The sequence below is a fragment of the Podarcis gaigeae genome (assembly GCF_964106915.1).
Source record: "Podarcis gaigeae genome assembly, chromosome: 14".
In the NCBI taxonomy this organism is placed as follows: Eukaryota; Metazoa; Chordata; class Lepidosauria; order Squamata; family Lacertidae; genus Podarcis; species Podarcis gaigeae.
In genome coordinates, this window is record NC_139690.1 from 53,667,106 (window position 1) to 53,693,766 (window position 26,661).

General features: G+C 48.3%; 1 protein-coding gene across 4 annotated transcripts in view; it reads right to left on the reverse strand.

Moving 5' to 3' along the window:
- CREBBP (CREB binding lysine acetyltransferase) overlaps nucleotides 1–26,661 on the reverse strand; it is a 59,346-nt gene that overhangs the window by 26,480 nt on the left and 6,205 nt on the right. Inside the window, exons 3-14 of one of the 4 annotated variants that reach the window (XM_083711208.1) lie at nucleotides 19,067–19,246; nucleotides 15,684–15,933; nucleotides 12,349–12,462; nucleotides 11,308–11,553; nucleotides 10,507–10,603; nucleotides 10,095–10,217; nucleotides 9,574–9,691; nucleotides 8,869–9,064; nucleotides 7,291–7,344; nucleotides 5,540–5,634; nucleotides 4,771–4,959; nucleotides 2,235–2,657 (exon numbers count right to left, since the gene is read on the reverse strand). In XM_083711208.1, coding sequence (XP_083567334.1) covers nucleotides 2,235–2,657; nucleotides 4,771–4,959; nucleotides 5,540–5,634; nucleotides 7,291–7,344; nucleotides 8,869–9,064; nucleotides 9,574–9,691; nucleotides 10,095–10,217; nucleotides 10,507–10,603; nucleotides 11,308–11,553; nucleotides 12,349–12,462; nucleotides 15,684–15,933; nucleotides 19,067–19,246 — 2,085 coding nt within the window. Of the gene's footprint in view, nucleotides 1–2,234; nucleotides 2,658–4,770; nucleotides 4,960–5,539; nucleotides 5,665–7,290; nucleotides 7,345–8,868; nucleotides 9,065–9,573; nucleotides 9,692–10,094; nucleotides 10,218–10,506; nucleotides 10,604–11,307; nucleotides 11,554–12,348; nucleotides 12,463–15,683; nucleotides 15,934–19,066; nucleotides 19,247–26,661 lie in introns of all 4 variants that reach the window. The other 3 variants (XM_083711207.1, XM_083711210.1, XM_083711209.1) reach the window with 3 other exon arrangements.

Sequence of the window (26,661 nt, forward strand, 5' to 3'; positions counted from 1 at the left end):
TTTCACTGCCTGGAGCCCACTTTGTCAGAGGCATGAAGAGCATCCTCAGCTGGCAGATCTATGCGCTTACTGGTCAGGGCCAGAGGTGGGATTCTGACATTCCTCTGCTCTGCACACAAGAGCAGCAGGGACCCTCCTCAAGTGCTGCAACCCTTTCCATAACCTCCTCCTAGCTTTGACAGGCTAATGCGGGCATCCCCAACTCGCATCATCCCTAGCGAACAGGACCAGTGGTCAGGGATAATGGGAGTTGTAGTCTGGAGGGCCGAGTTTGGGGGTGCCTGGGCTAATGTAACACCTGGAGTGGGAAAAAGCACCTTGGGCTTGATTGAGTCCTTAATGAATAAACTCAAAACCTGCGGGCAATTTCTATTTCAGCACTAGAATTTGGCTTCCCTGCCAATCTCGGCCACCTTTGCCTTCTGGCAAGTGCTTCCCAGAGCTACAAGCACGGAAGCAAGAGCGGAACGTTGCAAGTTCTGTGGCTGCCTCCATGCCAACGCTCCTGCCCTAACAGAACAAGCCCACCCAAGCAACCCTTCCTTGAAAATGCCCAACGAAAGTGGTCCCCCGTGTCCCAATTCTCAGCTCCCCTCCGCCGGACTCCACTGGTGCATGCAGCTTCCCCAGCCAGCCCTAACATTGTGCTCTATAAGCGCACACATTCAGTTCCTCCTAAACGGAGTCTTTTCCTCCCAGGAGTTGTCTCCACTATCTTTGGGCTCCTTCTGAAGTCCCTTCCGGCCTCCCCCTAGTCAGGCTGGCTCAGTTTCCTAAGGGCCTCCTGACGTCACAATGACGGTGGGTGACCCATTTTGGCCCAAGATTAAGGCTGGCTGGGGAAGCCCATCTGGTGAGATGGAACTTGCTCAGTGCTCAATACGGGGTTCTGCAGCTGCCCCTGCTCAGCTGATACTTTGCCTACAATGCCCCCTCCCACCCCACTCTCTAGTCAGCCACAGCTTTACCTGTCCCCCCTTGTAGGCGGGTGGGCTCATGTCTTCCTGGCCACAATGGCCTTGTGGGGCCTCCTGAGGCCCTCAGGCCTGAGCTTCCTCACTGCTGACCTACATGAACACAACTAGCCTTGGCCTCCTCCTCAGAGCTTGCCGTACCTCTTCACCCAGTGCTGCCCGCTGAGGTGCTGTGGCCTTTCCCCTTATACAAACACAATTATTACATCAACACCAACATCAACATCTCCTGAAGGTACAAAATACGGGGCTGCCCTTTGCTGAGAGCACACCAACTGGTGAAAGGCTGGGAAATGATTGTGTCACAGTAAAAGCCGTACTCTGCCAGCGTCAAAGGAAGAGCAGCCTGAGCGGAACATGTAAACATGCTCTTCTTCTGCCCATCTTCAATGTCGGAAGGCTTAAAAGACTTGAGCAGTCTCCTGAGCAGGCAGGCAGGCAGGCAGGCTTACCTTCTCAGGTGGGTGAGAGACTTCTGCTTTTCAGCGGTCACTCTGAGCATTAGGAGCAGCTTCGCTGGCTGCCAGACCATGTGCTATTGAAACACTTAATTTTATTTATGCTGTCTAATTTTAATTTGCTGTTATGGCCTAATCTGTATTGAAATTGTCCTTTGTCCTTTGTTTTTTTCCGGTGTTATGCCTCGCTGACTAGCTGTACGAGTTAATCTGGTCTGTGACCGTTTAATAAAATTTGATTTGATTTGATTTGATTTGAAACATTTGGGCTGCGAACCAGCACCTGCTGAGAACCTGCATCTCTCCAGATGTTGTTATGCTACAACCCCTGTCCTCCCTGACCATTTGGCCTCCACATCTAAAGGGCCACAGGTTCTCCAGCCCATCCTAGGTCTTCTCTTCTTTTTGCTCTTCTCTTGGTCCTCTTAGATGGAATTTGGATTGCAAGCAACTTGGGAACAGGAGCCCCGATCTCCTTCGGGTTTTTTGTTTTGTTTTGCTTCTGAAACTACGCACAATGCTTCTAGAGAAGGCAGAGCTTCTAGAGAAATCCTAGGTCAGTGGGAGAGACAAAAGACTCTTGGTTCCGTCCCTGACTATGAAAGATTCTGCTTGTTGCAGTACTGAGTGAGTCTCGGGGCAAGGCAGCTTCCTATGCTGCTCCTGCTGGACGACAGGCAACGAAGGTGAGGAAACGTTGTGCTGCAGAGTGGCTGCGAGAGCCCCGCTGCCGTTCATGACAGAGTGCTTGCTCCCTGGCGCAAATGCTGGGCCCAGTAATGCAAAAAGGCTGAATACTCACCGGAGTGCCAGGGGCCTGGGCAGACATTGGCTGCTGCTGCTGCTGCTGCTGCGGGGTTGGCACGGGTGGGGGCTGCACTGGGGTCTGAGGCTGCGGTGGGATCTGCGACTGGGCTGCGGCTTGCCCCGAAGGTGTGCTCTGCACCTGCGTAGCATTGGGGACGGAGCCGGCTGCTGGAGTGGGCGCCTGTCCCGCCGCAGAGACCGGTGTGGACGGCTGGGCAGGCACTGCAGGCTGTGGAGGCGTCATCCCTGGCGGGGTCTGGTGCTGGACCGGCGGCATGCCAGCCGCCACGCTGGACAAGAGAGGAGCCGCAGGCTGGTGAAGGGGTGGCTGGGTCACGGGAGGACACGAGAGCTGCTGGCTGCTTTGTGGTCCCAGCATATCCACGGAGTTGGGAAGAGCAGCTCCAGGAACCTGCCCCTGCCGGAAGGAGACACTGTTAGTGCTGCATTCAAAACCCCCTGTGCAAAAGTGGGCAACACAAGCAGACCAAGCGCCAGTCTGGCTGCGTCCCTCTGCCACACCGTTTCCCCAATATCACATGTGGCAGAAAGCACGCTTTTTGGGTAGGCAGGTGAGCCAGCCACGGTGAGTTACATCATATGCTTTTCACCAAAATGGGAAACTCAATTAATTTGCACTGACTTCCTCCTCCTGCCTCTCCTTCAAGTTTCCACCTGTGACTAAGCTTGGTCAGACCAGTTCCTGAGCTGACAGATGGATCAGTGGACGGACACAGACAGCTGTGGCAGAAGGACGGATCCTGAGGCCTAGCTAGACTTGTGGTGAGCAGCTGCTATGCAGGGCTGGGTGGTGGCCAGGTCCCTTGCTTGCCAGAGAAGGCCCCTTTGTGGTAAGAGAGTGAGCCAGCCTCTTTGTGCTGTGGAGGTGTGGCAAGAGGCTGCTCCTGTGCTGCCTCTGCCAAGGAAAGAAGGTCCCACTCATAGTGGTAGGTGAAGGCAGAAGTGGAGGTCCAGGTAGGGGCTCTAGAAATCTCTCATGGTGGTGGCTGAAGCAGACGAGGCAGCTGCCACTCTTGTGATGTGTCCAGGTGCTGGGACCCATTGGCTGAAGAAATCCACACCTTCTGCCACTGTTCGTTTCAGTGCTCTTTATGGAACTCCTAAAGGCCCTTCTAATGTCTAATGGATCTGCTAGTCCTCTCTATAGGACGGGAAGGGTGGGAACGGCAGGATTCCCTCTTCCCTTGTGGATAAACGCAAGGTCTCTATGCAAATGTCATGCTGGGCTTGCGGAAGAAATATAGTTCCTTCCTTATGGAGAGGGTCTTGAACTCTAAAACTTGCCTGGCTGTGATGAGCAGCCTTGGAGTATAAAGAAACAGATCTAAGAGGTTCAAGGGAGTCTGTGCTAGTGCTTTAAGGGCTGTATTTTCCATTGCTGCGAATCTGTGGATGGTTGGCGGACTGAGGAGAGCGGCTCCTCTCAGGAGTTGTCTAACTTGTGGATGTGTGCTGAGGCCATTTCTGGTACATTTTCATTCTCTTCTTGCTCAGGAGTTTTCCCCCCATCCAGATGCAGCTGGAGGCATCGCTGCCCAAGTCATGGAGCTGCCTCTGCCATCGAATCTGAAGACCCTTCCCAGCTGGGCCAGGGAGGCGTGGTGCTCTGCTCCCTGCATGCTGCAGCCATGTTGCCCGGGTGCTTTGCAGGAGAAGCTGCCTGAGTGGCCGCAACTGGCCCTTCTGCATCGGGGCCATGAAAGAGGCTGCATGTGATTCTGCTGCCTTGCTTTTCCACCTTGGAGCCATGGTGAGTTTGGGGGAGAGGGGATGCAAAAGTGATGTGTACCCCCAGGAGATGGGAGGGCAACAAAGACAAGGCAAGGAAAGAATCAAAGAAGAGAGCAAGAAAGATACTGCTACACCTCGGCACAAGCAGGACTGAGGAGGACAGGAGAGGTCTGCAAAGGCACAGAGCAAGTGGATATGCAGATTAGCCAGGAGTTTCCAGCTGGCTGGGTGCAGAGGCGGAGCTAGCTGCACCCGTGGGGGGGGTGTGCAGCGATGTCACCCCCTCAGGGATGACACCCAGAGGGGACTGCACCCACTGCACCCCCTTCCTCTGCCAGTGGCTGGGTGAACAGGATATGACATAGCACACAGGGGCTGGCTCACCATCTACCAGGAGAAGAGGCTGAGGGGAGAGGTGTGCATTAGGTAAGCTCAATAGACAACTCCTGAGATGATCTAGGTTAGAATTTAATCATGAGGTCTGGGAGGTAAGTGGCCTGTGACCCATGTCCCAGTCATGGCTGGGCTTGAGAGCTGAGCTCCTCACCACCGTCCCAAGGCAGCACTGCTGAGGTTCTCTTGCATACAAATGTTCACAGCAGGACCACAGCGACACAGTGCCTTGGCTCTGACATCCAGGGAAATGGTGGAGGCCACAGAAATACGAAGGTGCGGACACAAATATCTGAAGCGAGTGAATGGTCCTCACAGTTTTGATGAAAACCTGGAATTCCACATTATGCCAGGGCGAGTCAAATGAAGCAAGCCATGAGCCATACCTGTGCCACTCCTGCCTGTGCAGCTGCTGGCCCCAAAGCAACGCTGTTGACATTCAAAGCTCCACTGGAAGCAGAAAACTGGTTCTGTGGCAGGAAGGGGCTTGGGGTGGAGGCCTGACCCACCAGACTGTTGGAATGAGCAGCTATCAGGTTCTGGGACTGAGGCATCCGGGAGGGAGACAGAGCCATCTGCAAACAAAGCAGGCCCTGCGCATTAAGGGTCTGGACCACAAGAGAGTTAGGTGCTCACCGAATCCGTTTCAGAAGAGAGGGAAAACAGGCCCCAGTGGGCTCCCCCCACCGTCTCTCTGAGCTGAATGTGCTTGCCAGCTGCAGTCTCTTCTTCCCTCCCGCCAGGCTGCCCTCTAACATCTTCACTACACTGAATCATCCAATGTATTTATTTGATTTCTATTTCTAACTGAAACAGAAAATTGCCCTAATGTCTAATTTAAAAAGCTGACATGTATTTTAACCTGGTTTTCAGCTTATCATTGATTTTAATTATTTTTTAAAGTAAAGGTAAAGTGACCCCTGAACATTAGGTCCAGTTGTAACCGACTCTGGGGCTGCGGCACTCATCTCGCTTTATTGGCCGAGGGAGCCAGTGTACAGCTTCTGGGTCATGTGGCCAGCATGACTAAACCACTTCTGGCAAACCAGAGCAGCGCACGGAAACGCCGTTTACCTTCCCGCCAGAGCGGTACCTATTTATCTACTTGTACTTTGACGTGCCGGGAAGAAAAGGAAGAAAGAGAGAGCTACAAACCGTGGAAATGGATCCCATGTTGTTCATCTGGACAGGATGGTTCATTGGAGAGGTGGTGCGGGGTCCTATCGATGCCTGGGGCATTTGGACATTCCCTACGGACATGGGGTTAAACTGATTCACTCCTGCAAAATGCACCCCCAGAAGAGCTCATTAGGAGCGAGTCCCCCAAGCGCGGATCGACACACAGCTCAGCCCACCATGTTCCTGCCACCATTCCAGCCTGAGGAACAGTCAAGCCTGGCCTGCAGGGCAGCTGAGCAGAGGAGACCCTACCCCTCTCTCTTTGCAGTGACTGTCAGGATGCAGCCAGAAGACACTTAGCAGAGGGACTAAAGACAGAGAGCTCTAAATGTGGAGAGCTCTCTTTCCAACAGCCCCCTAATTCTCCAGCACACCTTTTCTGATTCTGTTTAAAGGGCAGCACAGGGACATTTGTCGTCCCATTGTCTTGTTATTGAGCGATGCCTGGGCACTGAGGGGAGGAGTTGCTACTGTCAGCAGACACTGTTCTCCATGCAAGTCTTAGTGGTCTTCCCCACGGGGGATCTGTCCTGCACAAGTCTAGCCACAGACATTCCCAGCACTCAGAGCACAAGCCATCCCTCCCCCCCCAACAGCTGGCACCAGGGGCTTCCTGTTCCTCCATCCCCTCTACCACTCCCAGCAGCTGGGTTATCCAGAAGTGCCATGCGGAGACAGGATCTGTGTTAAAAAAATGCAGCTGAATGGAACCATGTTGAAGTTTGGGGAAAGGAAAATGGAAAGCTAAGGGTTGTGAAAAATACTGTATCTTTCGTTCCATAAGACACACCTAGTTTTTAGAGGGGGAAAGCAAGAAAAAAATATTCTGCACAAAGCATGCAAGCGGCTTTCTTGCTTTAAACCCTTCCGTCCCTCCTCCCGCTTCACTGAGAAGCCAGCAGAGCAAGAGCAAGAGCTGCACAGCGCCTCTTCTTCTGGCTTCCCAGCAAAGCGGGAGGAGGGACGAAAGGGAGCCCTTACAAGGGAGCGCTGAGCAGAGCCTGGCAGCGGCTCTTGCTGGCTTTTCCGGGAGGTGTGGGAAGGGACAGAGGGCAGCCTGTCAGTCCCTTCCCCCACCTTGCGGAAAAGCCCCCAAGAAACGCACATAACTGCAGGGTGCTCCACACGGGTCTTTAAAGGGAGCTCTGAGCAGAGCCTCCCGCCTGCATTCACTCCATAAGACGCACACATTTCCCCTTACTTTTTAGGAGGGGAAAACTGCGTCTTATGGAGCGAAAAATACGGTACATGCACCATTCCCTTTGGATAAAAGGAAGTGGAGCTGAGAGGGAGCCAGTGTCACTGAAAAGGTACCTTACCCCCTCTCTACGTGGCGTCTGGAACACCCTGCAGTTATGTCAGGAAAGCTGGCTGGCTTTACTATGGGCTTTGAGTGGCAAGGGTAATGCACACAACAGATTAGTGAGGGGCATCTGGGAACAGGTGCATTCTCCCCAGGACTGCTACCAAGTTGCACTCAGGGACCCCCTGGCTCGCTCTGGGTTGGGGGAAGTAGAGCTCAAGAAAGCCAAGCTTTTTGTATCCGCCTCAACGGCTGTGCCCCCCCCCCCCCCCCGCCCGTGGCATGCTCTCAGTCTACTACCTTGGAACAAAGGCTCAGGTGAAAGTGTGGCATAGAGGACGCAGGATACAACCCTCCACCCCCCCAACAGGAGACTCGCAAGAGTGAGGCTAAGGAAAGGAGCAGGTTAGTGCAAGTTGAATACCTTGAGACGCCTGCATGCGGCCCAGAGGCACATTCGGCATGGACAGAGGCCCATCTGCAAGAGGACAAAAGCAGCACGGTCAGTTCTTCCTTCGCGGCTTCATTCAGCACAATCTTCACTTAGCAGACAAATCAAAATGCTAGAAGTCAAACTGATAGGGCTGCAAACCTCAAATAATGTGTAGATTAAAACCTCAATTAAATAGAAAGCACCCTAGTTAATTAGGCATCAAGTTTGTTTGTTTGTTTTAAAAAACAAACCCTATTTTTAAGATCAGAGCCTATCAAAACGAGAGCTGACAGGCCCCACCTGAGAACAGGCCTTCCCCTTTCACTCTAATGCCTCTTCCAAGATGGCGCAACAGACGCAAATGCCAACTGAAATGATTGAATCTCTCTTTCATCCACAAACAGCCCTACAACGGGACTCCAAGTGAGCTTTGGGGTTGTGACTGTCTTCCAAAGCCACCAACCAGGGTGTCCTCCTTACCTGCCTGGTGCGGAGCGGGGCCGCTGTTTTACAGCAGCCCTGGGCTTACTAGCTGGGGTGTGTGTGTGTGTGTGTGTGTGTGTGGTTCCGGAAGGATGTGAGAGAAGACAATTGCTCCCCTCCAAGGAAAGTAACCTCTGGGGTGCTGCAGAGTTTAGTCTTGTCTCCTGCACTGCTGAACACCTACATGAAACTGCTGGGGGAAGTCTCTGGATGTTGATGGCACCTATTTAATTCTCCTTTTCCTCAGTGATGGGTTTCCCGAATGAAGACAGAAATGGGGTTTATGCTAAACCAGGTCCATCCATGTAAGAGGGGATGGTCAGAGTTTGAGCTAGCGAGCTGCTTCTGCTCACGCTGCCCTCTGAAGGGAGACGTCTTCATTTTGGCCATGCTCTCTCTGGGGCTGCTGCCCCCCCGGAGACCTAGATAGAATTCTCACGGTTTTGGCTGGTGCACCAACGGCATTCTCTCCTTGGCAGACGGAAGCCTGTCACTGCCACACCTTCCACAGCATCTCAGCTGAACTGCTGTAATGCACAGGGGGAGGGAGGGCAGCGTACCTTATGGCAGCTCAGAATGGCAAAAAAACCCCAACCTATTGCGAGAATCTACAAGTATGGAAGACAATGCCAGTCCTGCAAGAAGTTCACCGGCTAACAGTTTGCATCTTGGTCAATTCAACATGCTGCTTTTGGTCTTGACAACAAACCACCCTAAATTCAGGTCCTCTCAAAGAGCACCTTCTCCAGATACCATCCTTCACAGAAGCTACCTGGACATCTGCAAGGAGCAGGGCCTTTTCATTTGTGGCACCTTCTTTTCAGACTGTTAGAAGGCAGGAAAGTACTTTTGCCTGGGAGGGCCTTTGGGCTCTAGGGGATGCAAGCACGCTGCTGCTCAACGTGGCTTTATAAACATAGTACTTTCCTTTCTGGGGTGATTTTATTCAATACTGCTTTTCCTTGGTGTGCTATTATTGTAACCCACTTTCTGTGCCTCGTGCAAGGCTGAATGGTGCGCCCCAGATGGAGAAGCTGACCCAGACTTCCTTGCTCCAACTTGTCCATTCCTTTTGGGAGTACTTACTGGGAGGTCTCACAGGCTGGGCTTGTCCCACAGCTGCCGCCACCACCTGTGGAATGCCAGGAGGCTGAGTCCCGGGGGCCTGTAAGGCTGGCGGATTACCCAAGATCCCTTGCTTATGTAAACGAGACCTCCGCTTCTCTTCTAGCTCCTTTTGTATTTTATATATTTTCTCTGCCAATAAATGGTAATATTCATCCTAGAAGGGGAAAAATGTTAGGATTAGGTTTTAGAATATATTAGAAAAAAGCAGCAAGGATGACTGATTAACACTGGCTTAAATTTTATTTTGCATGAAAAGTGTTCTGAAGAGTTCTCCTTCATAACTTGAGTTTTAGGAATCTGAGCGCTATGCTGTGAAGACCAAGACACTTCCTGGAACTTGACCCAAAAGTAGACTCTTCGACAAAAGGAACAATGGCTAAGTTGGCAATAACAAGGCCAGAGCCAGTCCCGCTTCTGTCAATTTATGAAGGCTATCCCTAGTAAGATTACAGTCTTTTCTTTAACCAGTTGATCTTCCTGCCTAGGGACAGGAAGACTTCTAGGCACTCATTGGTTTGCTGAACAAAGGAGGCGCAGCACTCAAGATTTCAGGAATTATATCATAATCCCAGGCTGTTTCAGTGGAGGAAGACAGTCAAAAGGAGCCACTTTCAGCCACACAGGACTCCACAAGACCAAGCTCTTGTCTGGTACAGAACCTACCCTACTGTTAGCTGATTCATACATATCCCCTTCTACTTTCCTAGCGTAAGCCACCAGATTCTCCATCCGGCGATCTTTCAGTGCTGCTGGGTCAGGAGTTGGGAAGATGGCTTGCACGCTGCAGAAAGAAGAGACATAAATTCCATCACGAATGCTGCTGGAAGACCTGGGTAAACCTTACTTTCCCCTATCTGCCCGCACCATGCAAAATGATTTCAAAAGCCCAGTTTTCAGGTAATTGGGAGAGATTCAGTCTTCCCCTAGGATGGCATAATTGAAATTGATGATAGTTACACCCTGAGAGAAAATGTGGGTCTAGGGTTGGGTTGTTGAAAATAAAAACCTAAGTGGAAAGAATGGAGAATCTTCTTAAACCAGTTCTGACTGTAACCCTCCAACCCCCCCCCTCCCGAAGCCTTCAGACCCATGAAACCCCCAAACGCCAAGGAGCAGGGCTGCAGCTCTGGCAAGACTCTTGCCCTCCCCGCAGCAAGTCGGGTCCACCCAGGCGACACACTTACAGTTTGTGCACTAAGTGATTGCGCAGGTCCTGAGTGACGTGCTCGTGCCAGGCTTTCCTCACCCCGGTGCTTGAAGGTGGTGCAGCTGTGGGCATCGAATTTGTGCCATCATTCATTAAGGAGCTAAAAGAAAAGGCAGTGAGGGAAACTCTTGAAGCTCTCTGTTGCATTCCAGAAAAGTCTTGTTTTTAAGGCTAAGAAATTATCCAGTAACTGACTACAACAGAGCAGGTAATGAAATTCAGGTGCAATTTTGCTTTTGAAGGGAAAATAGAAAACAAAGAACTGAGGAGTTACTTGGAAAAGTATGAAACAACTGGGAGAAAAAGAGTGACTAAGGGCTAGTTATTTCTACAACTGAAAATAGGAATCATGTGTAAACACTCAACAACCCTTTAAAAATATTTCTTACTTTGCTGCCCCAAGTGAAGTCGGAAGCGCAGTTTCTGGAATCATGCTAGGTTGCTGGTCTGTTATTCCTCCAGCAGTCAGATTCATTTGATTAGTTCCTTTGGAATAAGATTATCCCTCGTTTAGTTCAGAGGAAATACCATTCAATTCACACCATTAAATCACTAACATTTTTATATGTACCGTAGGATAGAGCAAGCAAGATCCTTAACTGTATAAATAGCGGTCCCACCACATTCACTATTTTAAATATATGTTTGTTGTTGTTTAGTTGTTTCTGACTCTTCATGACCCCCTGGACCAGAGCACGCCAGGCACTCCTGTCTTCCACTGCCTCCCCCAGTTTGGTCATTTCCAAAGTTTTAGCATATGCATTACACCTTTTCCCTTACATGTCACCTCTCTCAGGACTTCCCGGTCCATCTCTCCTTGGCATTCTACTCAAACAGTATTCTGCTGCAGATCCTTTTCTTCCAGCCTATTTCATCTCATATATTTACCTTGTTGTTGTTAACTGCGGTTAACAGATTCACTATTCTCCCCCCCCCCCAAAGTTCTACACCAGGAAGGATGAATCTGTGGCACAAGCGTGGGTGTCAAGGAGGACAAGAGAGAGAGAGAGAGAGACCAAACACAAAAAAGGGGAGGCTCCACTTTTTTTGCAGTTTGTGAATGAGGCTGCAGTTACATTTGCTGTTGTATTTCTAGTAAGATTTGTACCCCCTTCCCCTCCATGCCCCCCAAAGCAGTTAACATTCATTTGAAACCCCCCCACCCCCCTCCTGCATGCGCCCGCACCTACCCAGTGCATTCATGGTTCTCATTTGCGGGTGTGCCTGGGGCTGGGCAGCTGGCTGGCCTTGCACTTGGGGCGCCTGCAGGGGCGCCTGCTGGGACTGGTTGCCATAGGGCAGGCCAAGAGCTGCGTAGGCTCGCTGCATGGAACTGGGGTCAATGGGGTTGGGGTTGCTCAAAGAAGGCGTCGTTGCCTGTCCCGTGCCAGAGGCAATAGAATTCTGGATGCCACCAACTGGGGATCCCAGGAGTGCTGCAAAAGAGGAGGACAAAAGAAGCATGACATGCTGTTGGACAGAGCAGAGGAACCTGGACAAGATGTTGTTGGATTTTTAAAACCTTGACTGAATGGCCTTCATGCCCTGCCTTTCCTGTAAGAAGCTTGCGGCAGTGTACATGGTTCTCCACCCCCTTATCCTCACAACAACCCTGGGGTGTAGGTGAGGATGAGATGGCAAGGGTCTTGAAATAGCTCTGCCCTTTTACAGACTGGAGAGACCTGGGCCAATGATAAGAACGACACCCCACTGCCACACACGACTGAGGAGCAGGCGCATTAACTGACCCTTGCTCAGTTTGTGTTTTGATTGCTATGATTGTCATCCAAGACACCTGGCAACAAAGAGAGATCTTTCTAGGGATTCTTCTAGATGCTGTGAGTGGAATCCAACATAGTGGAAGTGGACTTGTGCAACGAGATCCCAGCTTTCTCCTCAGTTCTGCAGTCTTACAAGCATGCCAAAACCATCTCTGGGGGGGGGGGGTCCCTCAACCCTCCACAGCAGATTGCAAAGGGGTGCTGGGGGTGTTGAAGGCAGGGGGAGAGATCCCATCACACCTTCTCATGTAGAGATGGCATGAGAGACACCCTTAGAGTTTTATGCATGATTATCTCAACCTGCTAGCGCAGGTTTGCAAACTAGCAAATCACAAAAATAATCAGAAGGGGAATTAGGCTGGCATTACATTTACACTGGACTTCTTCAGGGCAGAATCTCCTAAGTATGTATTCCAAACCAGACTTTTCTGAACACTGGTGAATACGTACGTTGCTGGTTTCTCTTGTCACTGGCATTTTTCAATGGGAGACACACAGGACAATCGTGCCGCGTGCAATTCTTCCAGTGGGATATGATCTGACGTGACGATGCACAGTGGGCAACTAGGACAAGAAGAGAAACCAAGTGCAACATCTTTATAGTTTGAAGGATCTCAGTTCCACTCTGAGGTCACCCGTTTTCTCCAGTAAATGCTGCAGGAGCATTTGAAAGTTCACATCTATGAACAAGGAGCATTACTGGAAAAAGCAAAGCAGACAATGCAGCAGGAGAACATTCTACATTGGTGTAGAAACGGAACACTGACAGTGTCACCTACTAGACTAATGAAGATAAGGGGGCACAAATAATTTCCTTATTCTATTTTATCGTTTTAAAAAGGCTGTCATGACTAAATGGTCTCCTACCAAAGGTAAGTAACAGTAACTTATAAAAATGAAATATTTGAAAGATGCTTCATCTATTTAAAGCTGTTTAGAGGTTCTTGGCAGGTAAAAGGATATATCTAAATATGCATAAATGGCAAACTTAAATAAGGTTATTAATCATTAAATCCACCTTCCATGACCATAATAACATAACCCTCAACATGCCACTCAATTATAATGGACAGAAAGGACAAGAAATGCAATTCGTACACACTGCACAGCTGATATCCCAAAGATATGGACTCAGCACTGATGCTTCGCCACCAGAAATACAAAAAGTAAACCTCAGAATTCTTAGCAAGAGAATGCCAATTGAGCTTAAATCCACTCATAGGGCTTTTGCAATTGCGCCCCCAAAAGGGAGTAGAGATTGTGTCTCAAAAGACCAGGCCCCATCCTGCAACCTCAGCCCCTCACAGTTCTTCCAAAGCAACAACACACCCCACTTTAGCCATTAATCCTTGAATAAATGCAATGTGATGAAACAAAGGTGGACATTGTGAAGGAAAATGCTACGGACACTGTAGAGGGAGTTCTCCTTCCTCCACTGGAGGCCCAAGTCTGTTTCTCCTGGGCAAACAGATCCAGAGCAGGGAAACTGAGAGCAGGCAATGTTTTCAAGTCCAGACCCCCCACTCTGCTCAGGCAATACTTCCACCTGGACTAGGAGGGCAGGGCCTGGGCGGACTGCAGTTTTTGTTTTATTATGTATTCTAATTATTTTTGTTTTGTTACGAACTGCCCTGGGATCTTTGGATGAAGGGTGGTATACAAATTTAAACAAACAAACAATAGCAACAATAACAGGACAAGTCAAAGCCCTCCATGTCACGGCCTGCACAGTTGGCCTTGGGTTGCAGTGCCCAGGAAGTGGCTCCTCCGTTGTTGTCGTCCCCCCACCACCACAGTGGACTGCAAGCTGGACTGGGACAGGGAGAAGCCCCAAAGGTTTGAGAAACAGTTTAATACAGACATTCTCCAAGCCTTTCAAGACCACTCCCACCACCACCAGCAATGCCTGGTCTAAGAGAACCCATCCTGGAGCCAAATATCTTAGCTGCTCTCCAAACATCTGCTGCGTGCCACACTTCTTCCCTGCGGCTTTGGATCTTGCAAACAACACTGAAGCAGGAATCACAACGGGATTAAAGCCTGTGCAAAAGCAGAATTCAGAGGGAGGTCTAATTCCGGCTGCCATGAACCTATGAGGGAGGACAGTGGTAGGTTTGGTCTGCTGGGGCAGAATGCCACTGTAGGAAGGCCTTACAAACCTTTCGTTACTAGTCAGCTGTGGGGGAAATGCCTGCCCTGCCCACCACACGAACGGGGACCCTGGCCTCACACTGCACTGCCATCTTATTGGTAGGCAAACTTTTTGAAGTCAAGAGTCACCTTCCTGGAACAGAAAAGCAGCCTTCTCTCCCTTTTGCTCTCATATCCTTTGAAGGATTGTGAGAACGCTCTCAGTGAAATTCACCTTGGTTTCAGCAAAGCATTAGACAAAAATCTCTTTAACTGGCTAAAGGCAGGGTAGATGATAAAAACCATCAGGTGGGTTCACAGCTGGTAAAAAAAGAGTGCTCCAGAGGGATGCATGCCCAGTCGGGGGGAAGTTCCAAGGAGGTGCTGGAGGCTGTCGTGGGAGCAGCCTTGTTACATTTTTATCAATGACTTAGATCAGGTATGTCCAACTTCCAAGAGACTGCAATCTACTCCCAGTATGAGTAGTCTGCTGCAGCTACAAAAACAGGCCAATACAAGTTTAGGCTGCTTCAGCAGAACCACTGTTTCTAAGAAGAAACATCATGGTACACCTGCACCAGCACAACCAGACGTCCTCTACAGCCACAGCAGGCGCTGTAACTCTCCAATGGTTTGACTTCACCCCTGTACGCACACTCTTCCACCGTCTCCCAAGACAAACAGATGCCAACCAGTGTTTCTAAGTGGTGAGAATTAACAGGCCCACTTTATTCTGCATTAGTAAGACTGCATCTGGAGTCCTGAGTCTAGCTCTGGGTGCCACACTTCCAAGAACGCAGGCAAACTGGGATAGGTTCAAAAGGGGAATGAGGTTCGTTGGTAGTATGAGAAACAAGTCTTCTGAGGAAAGGTTGAAGACTGAGGGGAGGCATAGCAGCCCTCTTCCAACCCATGCAGAGTTGTCCCAGAGAAGAGAGCAAAGAGGAAACACGCAGGTTTAGCAGCATTAAGATCAATGGGGTAGATTTCAGCTTAACTTGAGAAGAGTAGGAACAGCTTGGCAATGGAAGCAGTTTTCTGGGAAGGGGGCCTCCAGCAGAGGGTGGGCAGTCGTCTCTTTGGCGTGTGCAGGGAGGGGGGAATCTAGCTCTGGATCTCCAACTTTAGCAGGGGGTCAAGCTAGATGCCTACATGGTCAGGGTGGGACTTGTGACCCCAACTTGCTCAGCCTGCCAAAGTACTTCTGAAAGGATTCGAGTGTCCTGTCTGTCTCCTGCAGCAGGTTTGTTGCAAGACCTTGAGGACTGCAGAGAAAAGCAGCAGCAGCCTGGAACCTTCTGATGAGGCCAACAGGTGTGCTTCTAGAGGCAATCTCCAAATCAATACTTATTATCCCATCTGCTTCCAAGTGAACCGAGGCACGGTGAGAGTTTCAAAAACAATATAGGACTAAACCACAAGGGAGGGAATTAACCCCCAATGCCAGAAGCCCTGGAGAGCTACCTATTCCCTTTATGGGCTGGGCTGGAATTGGAGAAGTGCCTCCTGTTGCAAGTCAACTCGGCCATGATGCTCAAACTTAAGGAGGCCCAGTTTCACTGACCAGAGAGAGGGACACAATCGTGCAGAAGACAAACAACCGGAGAACCATATGCCCCAGACCTCCTGACAAGGTTTTAAACCCTTGCTCTTACCTTGACAGGCCTTTCCAGCTTGACAATGTGTCATATGATTGAGGACATTTTTCATGGTTCGGCAGTGGGGAAGGGCACATGGCCGCACCTCTCCGTTGGCTTGCTCTCGTCTCTGACACTTGTGAGCATGAAGTAGCAGAACCAACTGTTGCTGAATAAGTTTGCGTTTCTCAGGGTCAGCTGTTGGCCCGGCTGCCATTGCCTGCGTTGGTACAATTCCCACCTGCTGTACCTGGGTTTGCATTTGAGACTAAAAAGAAAGACAAAACATTTTTGTATCACCTTACGAAGCTTCACTTAGGACAGAACAACTTGCAAAGCAATCTTATTAAAGAGCATCCCTTTGATCACCATCTCAAACTAATTTGCCACAACTAACAGCCACTAAGATTCCACCATGCAATTTTTAGCATTTACTTTGTGGGAGAACTTATAGCTATGCACTCTACCCTGGACATAAATACTCAGAAGTGTCAGTAAATTCAATGGGAACTCCTGAGGCGTGCTGTGAACCAGGTGTATGTATGATTCTAAACATGTTGCATGCAAGTCTCGCTCCTTTCAATGCAGTTGTCATCCACATGAGATTAGATGAGAATGACTGACAGTTTAAGCTACTTTGCCTCCATCTGAAAGCACCTGTTGTTGTCTACTTCCACATTTGTTGCTTCCCCTTTTAATAATATTTCAGCAGGCAGTATGTTCTCTTGCTAAATTATCACCAAATCATAACTAGCACTCCAAGCAGTTCAATGTGGACCACCTCAGACATACTTGGAAGTCAATTCACACTTCTCCAGATCACATTTGTCAGTTTAAAGCTGGTATTTTAAAAAGCTTTCATTTTTAGTTTGGGAAACAGGCAAACCATTCATGCTTATTCAGCAAAGAAAAAGTTGCTGCCATCCCAAAGAATTAGAGACATAAAACAAAAACTGCAGTGCTTTTCCTGGGCCAACAATAGCTGGCATAGAAGTGTCCTAACAGAAGCAGGCACTGTTCCTCAGACTTTGCTAAGTATGTTCTGCAGGTAAAGAGAGCAGGTCAGCAGGTACTGACTGGCCCAACGCTGCCTTCTTTTGAAGAAGGCAGTTTCTGAAGGGAGCCCATCCGCTTCACTTCTGAAGACCCATCCAAAACCCTGACCGATGTGGGGATGACCCACTGGGGAAACTGCCAAGCCCAGCAGCCCCACCAATGCTGGGGCTCTAGTGTGCAGAGAGACAGCTTGCTCTTCTCTGCTAGAGGCCTCCAGCTCCTGCCTTCTCAGCAAGTGGAAGAACAGAAAGGCAGGGAACCCCAACATTTCTCCTTCACTCTACAAAAGCAGCACCTGGTTCCTCCTTGGTTTGGAAAATGCTCACAAGTAACTTCAAAAGCTTTAAGGATTGGTGGCTCCTGCAGGCAGCCAGAATCTGGACCATTTATAAGGCCTCAGAAAACCTCAGGCCCTGGCCTTTATTTTATTATTATTACTTGCTAAATTATTTATTAAATTTGTATAGCGCCCTTTGCCTGCAGGTCTCAGGGCAGTTACGCTGTAAAAACACGATATAAAAGTATAAGATACATAATAAAAACAAACACAACCCAATAACCTGTGCCCTTCCCAACACATTTCAGAAGGGCATTGGGCATCAATCAACCCCAGGCCTGGCTAAAGAGGAACCTTTTCACCTGGCGCCTGAAGGTGTACAGTGAAGGTGCCACGAGAACCTCCCTGGGGGGAGCATTCCACAAGTGGGGAGCCACTGCAGAGCAGCAGGAGAAAGCGCATGGGCTGGATCAGGAAGGGGGAAATGAAGAACGCTGCCTCCTCATTTAGCCCTGCAGTCATTAAACCCAATTCTCTTTCAATAAAACTAAAGCAGGGAGCCACCCAACCCACTCAGCCATTTCCTTTCTAATGTTGTGAACAGCCCTGAGACCGGCAGGTATAGATAGGATGGTATACAAATTTAATTAATTAATTAATTTTATAGGGCTGCATTATCAGTGTTTGTTTTGTGGCCTCTAACTGTGCCCAAATACACCTGAAGAAGTGTGTATGCACATGAAAACTAATACCAAGAACAAACTTATTTGGTCTCTAAGGTGCTACTGGACAATTTTTTAATTATTATTTTTTTGTACCCAGGGACAGTGTGTGCAGAGATCCCAATAGAAAGAGGAGAAAAGCAGTGGAAGAGCTTATGCCCACCAAAAAACTGAAAGAATGCTTAAGTAAGAGGAGAATCGTGGAAACCTAACGCCTAAAAGGAATCAAGTAGGGAAGAGTGATCAAGTATCAAAGGTGTTTGAAGTATCAAGGTTTTAGATTTTGCAGTGTGGAGGGCCAGTGGTCTTTGTGAAGGCAGGGGAATGCTGAGGGTGGGGGCAGACACCAGATTTAGAGGTTGAGAGTGAAGCTGGAGGAGGAAAAGTCATGGCAGATGGAGCATGCTCTAAACGAGGAAGGTGGGCCAAGAGATGGTTTCTTGAGGAGGTATTGACACATTCGAAATGGGGCTGGGGGGGGCGGGTTGGGAAAAGGAGCAAAGTGTCTGATTGTGTGAAGGAGAATAATGGAAGGACAGATGGCAACCTAGAAAACAGGACAGGATGAGGTGGGCACATCTGGAGAGTTTAGAGAAGGACAGCAGGGTAGTCAATTCATCAAGCAAGGCAGACAGGAGGAAAGATTAGAAGGGACAGCTAGAAGATGAAGAGATCATAGCAAACTGTTTCTAGAGTTTACTCCAACTCACATTTATGGTTAAAAATCTGAGGTTTCCAAATCCTGAATGGTCTTGCACTGCCACCTACCTCAATTTTTTCAGAAGCAAAAAGTGTTTTGAGTTGCCAAACATGAGCAAATAAAACCCTCTAACTCATTTACAGAAGTATATTCCTTCCTTGATATAGAGACTGAAGAGATTACATGCACTATATGTTTGAAAAACACCCCTTTCATTTATAGATACGTTTCCCACTGTCCATTTTTTTGAAGCAGAACAATTAATGTTTCTCATTAGCTTCCTTATTATCACAAAAGTTGCTAACAGATGAAATTCCAGCAGCACGACCCATCAGAGCTGTTCCTGAAAACTGCTGAAATGAATGCTGCACAAGGATGCCAAATATCCAGCTAAGAAACAGTATCTGCGCACGTGCATCTTAGCCGGTAGTCTGGTAAAACGGTCCAAAATATCACACTGACTGCTGTGACTCCAAGCTATTCAGGGTGCCTCTCTTTCACCATGTCATATGACAGATCCAGCCCAATTTCTACTGAATATAAGAAGTTGTCTTTTTCAGGGCAATTTTTACAGGCTTAGAAAGTTTGTGTCAGTGGAAGGCACACAAGAACTATGGAGAAAAATTGTGAGCTGCAGAAAACTCACCATATTTGGCACACTGGTAACTGAAACACTCTTGATGTCTGAAGGAAAAGGAGACAAGCTATTTGCCATGCCTGGCTTATTTGGTAATGGAGAGCTAACTCCTGCCGCTTCTCCCATCTGCTGCCCTCCAGCTTGACTAAATGGCTGCCCAAAGGGATTTGGGTTACTGGCCATTCCCATCTGGAATGAAAGCAACACGGTTACCATTAGTGCCTTGAAGTCAACCCAATGCCGGTACAGACAGTAAGGAAAGCCAACTCTTTTTCTGAGTCTCAGGTACAAAAGTACAGCTGGCTGAATGAAGAACCTGCCCCTATCTTATGAGTTAGCGATCTAACCACAGGTATGGTTTTGCTTTACCCCAGCCACAAACAGCAAATATTTCTTTTGAAGAAATGAGATTTACTACTCAACGTGGTGTTAAGCACACAACCCACAAAGAGGCCATTACCTTTTTATTCCTGCTTAGAACACTTAACTGTCAGGGCTGCATCCTTTGTGACGGCCCAAGGATAGCTAAAAGCTCTGCCCAAATAGTTTGGGCTGCAATCACATATTGGAAGTGGAAAGCAGAAGAGCCAATGGCAGCTTCTCTGTCTACTCTGACAGGCAATGCTTAAGAGTTTGCAGTTCTGATGCTTGAACTGGCAAGCCCCAAGCTCCTGCAACTAGACAGGCCACCTCCTGCCCCTCAAACCTCACTTTTGTGGCCTCCATAGTTTCTAAGCACTTTGCGCGCAAGCAGAGCTTCAAGTGACTACTGCTCTTTGTAGGTTTCATCATTTTAAGTGATACGAACTTTTTCTACCATCGTGACTTATTTCATCTTTATGCTCTACTAACAACCTTGAAAGTTACATTGTTCCTCAATTACTAATCAATTAATTACTCATCTGAAAATGTAATTATGCAAAATTTATAAAAGGGGGGGGGGAAACTACTGCTGAAACCTCAGTGCTGGGAGAGGTAAGTGCAGGGCTGCCAGCATGATGCACTAAGGGGCAGAATGGCAGCTGTTTGGCTCTCCCTTGAGTCGACCAGCCAACCAGGGTCCCGGAGGCCGCAGGCTGCCTCTCTCCTCTAAAGGTGATGCTATTTCCACTGTGGGAGGCAGTGGAAGACAGAAGTGCCTGGCGTGCTCTGGTCCAGGGGTTATGAAGAGTTGGACACGACTAAACAACAACATTTAGGAGTATTTTTAACTTGTATTTCCTGATTTATGGCTCTCTCTAAGCAAGCTGCCAATTTTTTTCATTATCAGATGGGATGTACCGGTACATTTTTAACACCAGCATATTTTTCCTCCAGTTGAGGCTCTCTGCCATTTGTGACACCAGTGGAGCAAACGGTAGCAAAGGAAAGCCGTGATTCAGTTGCGTCCTGAGGGAGCACAATGCTATGCAGAACTACAAAGTGCTAGGCATTCACAGGCGTCCTGCTGTGGAAAGTGACAGTGCCAAAGAACAACTCTGGAGCCTCAATTTTTTTTAGCCCTGTTCCCTGAAACAAATTGTCAGTGCATCTGAAAATGTAGGTGGTCAGTTTTCTACACCTTTTCAGTATTCAGGCCCTGCTGGTGTGCTTGCATTAGAGTTTATATATTCACTTTCCACTCCCAAGACCTCACATCTTCAGGATTAGGGGGCTGCATGCTTCTGGAAAGCAGCTGCTGGAGACAGGAGTGGAACGGGACTCTTGGTCTTCACACTGAGCTTCAAGTGACTAGTCTGGACAAGCAAGGCTCCTCCAATATTCTTATGTTGCTGAATACAATGATTTACATGAGAAGTTGCCTTACACCTAAGACCAATACTGTCTACTCTGGCACGCAGCAGCCCTCCAGGGTCTTTCCCATCACCTGCTTTTTTAACTGGAAATGCTGCCAGGAACTGAGCCTGTGATACCTTCTGTATGCAAAGAGCATGTCCTGCCAGTGAGTGGCAGTCCTTCCCTGTGTAATTCTCGAACAAAGTCGCCTTAAGACAACATGCAAAGGGCAAAGCTTAGACAAACCTCTAACTCGGTCAGTGTAAAGCCCAGCACTTTTGCCGTGAAATAAATAGCGATTATTAAAAACATGCTTCCGGTTGCTTCAGTGTAGGTTAAGACATGCCTTTAAATGCTGGTCACAGTTCCACAAAGCCAAGCTGGCCTCTGCCCTTGTCCTCATTGCACTGTCTGCTACAATCTGCTGAATGGGGTGTGTGTGTGTGTGTTGCAGCACGTGCCTGCAACATGGAATGTGCACCCCCATATGGTGTGAGAAGGCACACACCTTTCTGAGGTTCTCTCTTCCTTTTTGTCATTTTATTTGCAATGCCCTTACATCATCAGACTTACTGCACCCTCCTGTAAGTGTTGAGGATAGGGCCACATCAAAAGTTACCTCAGCATCTCATCTCATCAAAGGCCATCAACACCAGCCTTGTTTCCCATTCTGGGGCTGACCAGACACCTCTGAGCAGTTCACAATGCGGGCACAAGGCTAACTCCCAGGCCTGCTGTTTGTTCCTGGCACTGACCAGAGGAGCGCTGCATCTGAAGCACTCACAAATTTGTCCAATCGTTTTCTTATAGTCCATCTAAGCTACTTGTTGCAAAGAGTTCTCAAAGTCAATTATGCATTATGAGCAGAGAGGTACCTCCATCTAACCCCACCCTCAACACCCTGAGGAAAGCCACAATTTCAAACTACAATTCCCATCAGCCCTAGCACACATGAGCCAATGCCAGTGATGGGAGTTGTAGTACAGCAACATCTGGAGAGCCAGTCGTCCCCTACACCCTATACTGTCTAATTCAAGGTGCTCACATTAGTGCTTAAAGCCCTAAATTTTATCTTTTCAATGGTTTATTTATTCAATTTGTATAGCACGCTTTATCTGAAAATCTCAGGGCGATTCATAACATAAAGATAAAAGATAAAAACACAAAATACATGACTTGTGCCCCAGATATCTGACCACCTCCATCCCTACTCACCTTCACGGGTGTTTAGATCTCTTTCTGAGTGAGTGGATCAGTTTGTGTCTCTTGGTAGTTCCACCACCCTCAAAAGTGTGGGGAATGGCATTCCGGGAGGAGGGCTTTCTAAAGTGTGGAACTCCCTCCCCCCAGAGGTGCTCCTGACACCTTCACTGTACAGCTTCCATAGCATGCTGAAGACGCACCTCTTTGCCCTGGCCCTCAAGAGTTGCTTTGCTGAATTTGTACCATTCTGCTCCATTTAGAATGGCTTTCCTTGTTTTTATAATTGCAAGGATGCTATCTGTGGCACTGTTTGATCACTGGCTGAATGAACCTGGCTGGAGTGTGGGCATGGTCCAGAACCTGGCCTTGGCTATAAGAAGAGACTTTGCCATCACTCCACCTTGGAAGCAGACCCACAGGAAGATGAAGGAGAAGGGACTGGTTGGCACTATCCTGGCCCCTGCCTGCTCCCCCGGCCAGAGAAAGAGGAGGGCGGGGAGAGAGTGAGTGTATTTGTCGGCATCAGTTGCTTGGCTGCCTTGTCCCACTTAGTATTTGCCTGCAGGTTAGAAGGGTCTTCTGGCTGACTGCAAAGTGTGGCAGATTTGACTGCTGGCTGAGTGAACAAAGCAAGAGTAGTAAGAACTCTCTTACCAACAGTGGGCTGGACTGTGGTCAGGTCATCCCCAAAGGGGCTGACACCAAAGGATATTGCCATTTGGGGGATTTACAGGACAGTTAGGATTTGGTTTGATGGGTTCCTCCTGAGGAGCAGGAGGTAAGGGGAGAAGTGTGGGGAAGGCATTTCAGTCTTCCAAATGGCAGTGCAAGGTGTGCTTACTGCTAGTTGCTAGCTTATCATCTGTGGCCCTCGTCTCTGCGCTGCGCTTAGCGGTGCTGGGTGATGGTGTTATGATTTGCCCAGGTGTGTGTGTCATAGGGGCTTACAGTGATATGACCCCAATTTCAGTGGTGGTGGACAGTGGAAGGTACAGTCTGAGCAGAGCGGTTGACTACCATCTCAGGCAGAGGCCTAGATGTTTGGTCCCCATCCCCAGTTTCAACCCACACTTCTCTGGAAGTCCCTGGTAGCTTATCTGCTGAGTCCTCTAGTTTAGTGGTGGTGCCATTAAACACCGGATCAGCCTGTAACAAGGCCTTGTGCTGAAACTACGTGGGTAATGGTTTGGGAGCAACACTGAGAAAGGTCTAAAATTACATCCTTTAATATAATTCCCATTCAATGTAATGAAAAGTGGGGGGACGGGGACGGAAGACCTGGAATTTTCCATTCCATTCCATGTTTGTAGAAGGAGAGTCCAGTTTTTTTGTAAGCAAAGTTTGTCAGTTAATAAAAGAAATCTGTATCATGCTTCCCAGAAGCACCATCCATGTTAAGAAAACCATGGCTATTGCATATTACTGGCATTGAAATACAGAAAGTGAAAATAATAGAAAAAGACAGACTGCAAAGTAGGGTCAGAAACGAAAAGGGGGAAGGCTGAAGTTTTGGAAAGTTAAAGGTGCAAGACGGCTGTAACTAGAACACTGACAACAAAACTGTTGCAAAAATACAGAATGTGGATGATAGAAAAGAGGTATCGACGTTAAACCTGCTTGCGGAAACTTAAGTCAGCCTAAAGTGAAGGAAGAGCTTCTAAATGAGTTTGACCAAAACAAAGTTGTAGGATAACTGGGATTCTAGGTGAATCAAAGAAAGAGGTAGAAACAGTGCAGGACTATAAAGACCAGAACGCAGGTTGGAAAACCAGTGCAGTTGACCTTGCAGCTGTGGTTACTAAGGCTCAATTCATTTTTTATAGAGTTACAAGCTTGGTGGATCAGGGGAATGCTGTGGATGCAGTGTATCTTGATTTCAATAAAGCCTATGATAAATTCCCCCATGATATACTTACGGACAAGATGGTAAAATGTGGCCTGGATGCGATAACTGTTAGGTGGATTTATAATTGGTTGACTGACCCAACCCAAAGAGTTGGGTTCACTAATGCTTCCTTGTCATCATGGAGAAAAGGGACAAGTGGGGGACTGCACGGCTGCAGGGCTCTGGCCTGGGCCTGTTGTTGTTCAATGTCTTTATAAACCAGGGTGAAGATACTGAGGGGATGCTCATCCAATTTGCAAATGACACCAAACTCGGAAAGGTAGCTCATGCAGCAGAAAACATAATTGGGATTCAATATGACCATAACAGATTGGAGAACAGGGCCCAACCTAAGAAAATTAATTTCAGCAAAGACAAATGTAAGATTCTACACAGACAGGAATAACCAGCTGCACAAATAGAAGATGGGGGACACCTGGCTTGCCAGTAGTACATGTGAAAAAGATCTAGGCAGACCACAAGCTGAACATGAGTCCACAGTGTGATGCAGCAGCAAAAAAGCTCATGCTATTCTAGGCTGCATCAACAGAAGTCGAGTGTCCCGATCAAGGAAAGCAATAGTAGTACTCCATTGTGCCTTGGTCAAACCACACCCGGAGTACTGTGTCCAGTTCTGCGCACCATAATTTAAGGAGGATATTGACAAGCTGAAATGTGTGCAGAGGAGAGTGACCAAGATGATAAAGCGCCTGGAAAGGTTGAAGGAGCTGGGTATGTTTAGCCTGGAAAAGAGGAGACTGAGAGGAGATATGAGGGTCTTCTTCAAATATCTAAATGTTGTCACTTAGAAGATGGAGCAAGCTTGTTTCCTCCTGCTCTGGAGGGTAGGACTTGAACCAATAATGATAATGATAATTTTATTGCTTATACCCCGCCCATGTGGCTGGGTTTCCCCAGCTACTCTGGGCAGCTTCCAGCAAAAGCAAAATATAAAACATAATAAAATGGCTTCAAGTGACAAGAAAGGAGATTCCAAATCAACACCAGGAAGACCTTTCTGATGGTAAGAGCTGTTTGACAGTGGAACAGTCTCCCTCAGAAGGTTGTGGACTCTCCTTCCTTGGAGGTTTTTGAGAAGAGGATGGGTGGCCATTTGTCATTTATGACCTAGCTGAGATTCCTGCATTGCAGGAGGTAGACTAGAGAACCATCAGGATCCCTTCCAACTTAAAATTCTATGGCCCTGAAGAAGCTAGATGTATCTCTTCGCCAACAAGGAAAACATACAGCAACCAAGGGGCAAGCTCCACAAACTAGTGATTGAAAGATTTCACGGAGACATTAACTCAGGTTTCCTCAACCTTGGCCCCCCAGATGTTTTTTGGCCTACAACTCCTATAACCCTTAGCTAGCAGGATCAGTGGTCAGGGATGATGAGAACTGTAGTCTCAGAACATCTGGAGGGCCAAGGTTGAGGAAGCCTGCCTTAACTGCTGGTAGGGATTTGGAACCAATATGACTTCCATTCACAAGAACACCAAGCTAAATTACCTAAACTCCTTTCTGGGTGGGGCAACAGCTGCAAAACCTTAAGCCAAGTAAAAAGGACAACTGATATCTTGGCCTTCTGCCACACAGATAATGTCTGTGAGACTCAAGTACACAGTCTGGAGTCCATGGGAGTTCTCTTCAATACCTATGGAAGTCTGTTGTCCTTTATCACATGCAATTTCAGTGGCCTGCCAGCAAAACTAGTTGCTGACCAATGCTACTTCTTTAAATTTAAACTATTTACTGTATAACCAACTCTTCATCTGCACAGACACCAGAACATAAAAAAGCAAATAATGTAACATACAACACACAAAATGCAACCATTAAAACAAATAAATGTAACTTAAAAACATTTTAAGTACACCAACTTAAAATGCCTGGGAAAATGTGTCAGTCTTAACATGTCACTTAAATTATAACAAAGTTTGCACCAGTCATTCCAGACAAGGCACCAACAAGGAGGAGGGTTTGTCCCAAATCACCACATAGCAAGCTTCTGTGAACAGTGGAATACAGAGAGGAACCTGGCAGACTGGTATATGGAAGAGGCAATTCTTAAAGTATTTGGATCCCAAGACATGTAGGATTGTTAAAGGTAAGCAACAGTATTTCTAATTGGGCTTGAAAGCAAATAGGCAGTCAACATAATTCTTTTAGAATTGGGTTGAGGCTACCAGTTAAAATTCAGACAGGTAATTCATGTTTTCTGACAATCTTCAAGGGCAGCCCCGCATACAGTACATCAGGGGTGGGCAAATTTTTCTTAGCAGTGGGCTGGTTCATTGTCCCTCAGACCTTGTGGCGGGCCAGAGAAGCAGAATGTGTGTGTGGGGGGGGTGTGAGCTGGAAGAAAAGGCGAGGGGGGCAAGTAGTCCCCCTTTCCACCCCCTGCACTTACCTTCCCGTGGGTGGCAGAGCAAGCTCGTCCGCTCCGCTCTCTGGCCCACAGGAGCACCAGGACATTGGCAGCGGCAGGAGGAAGAGGCTGAGCAGCGGCAGCTCTGCCAATCTAATGCCGTGTCTGGTTTACCTCAGTGCGGCGCAGGGACGTCTCTGCCAATCAAGCGCCACCAAGGTAAACCAGGCGCAGCGTTTGATTGGCAGGGCCTCTTCTTCCTGTCACCATCGCCAGGAGCCTTGGCTTTGCGGCAGGTCCCAGCTTTGCGGTGCGGGCCGGACCCAGGTGGGTGCTGATCTGGCCCGAGGCCCATAGTTTGCTGACCCC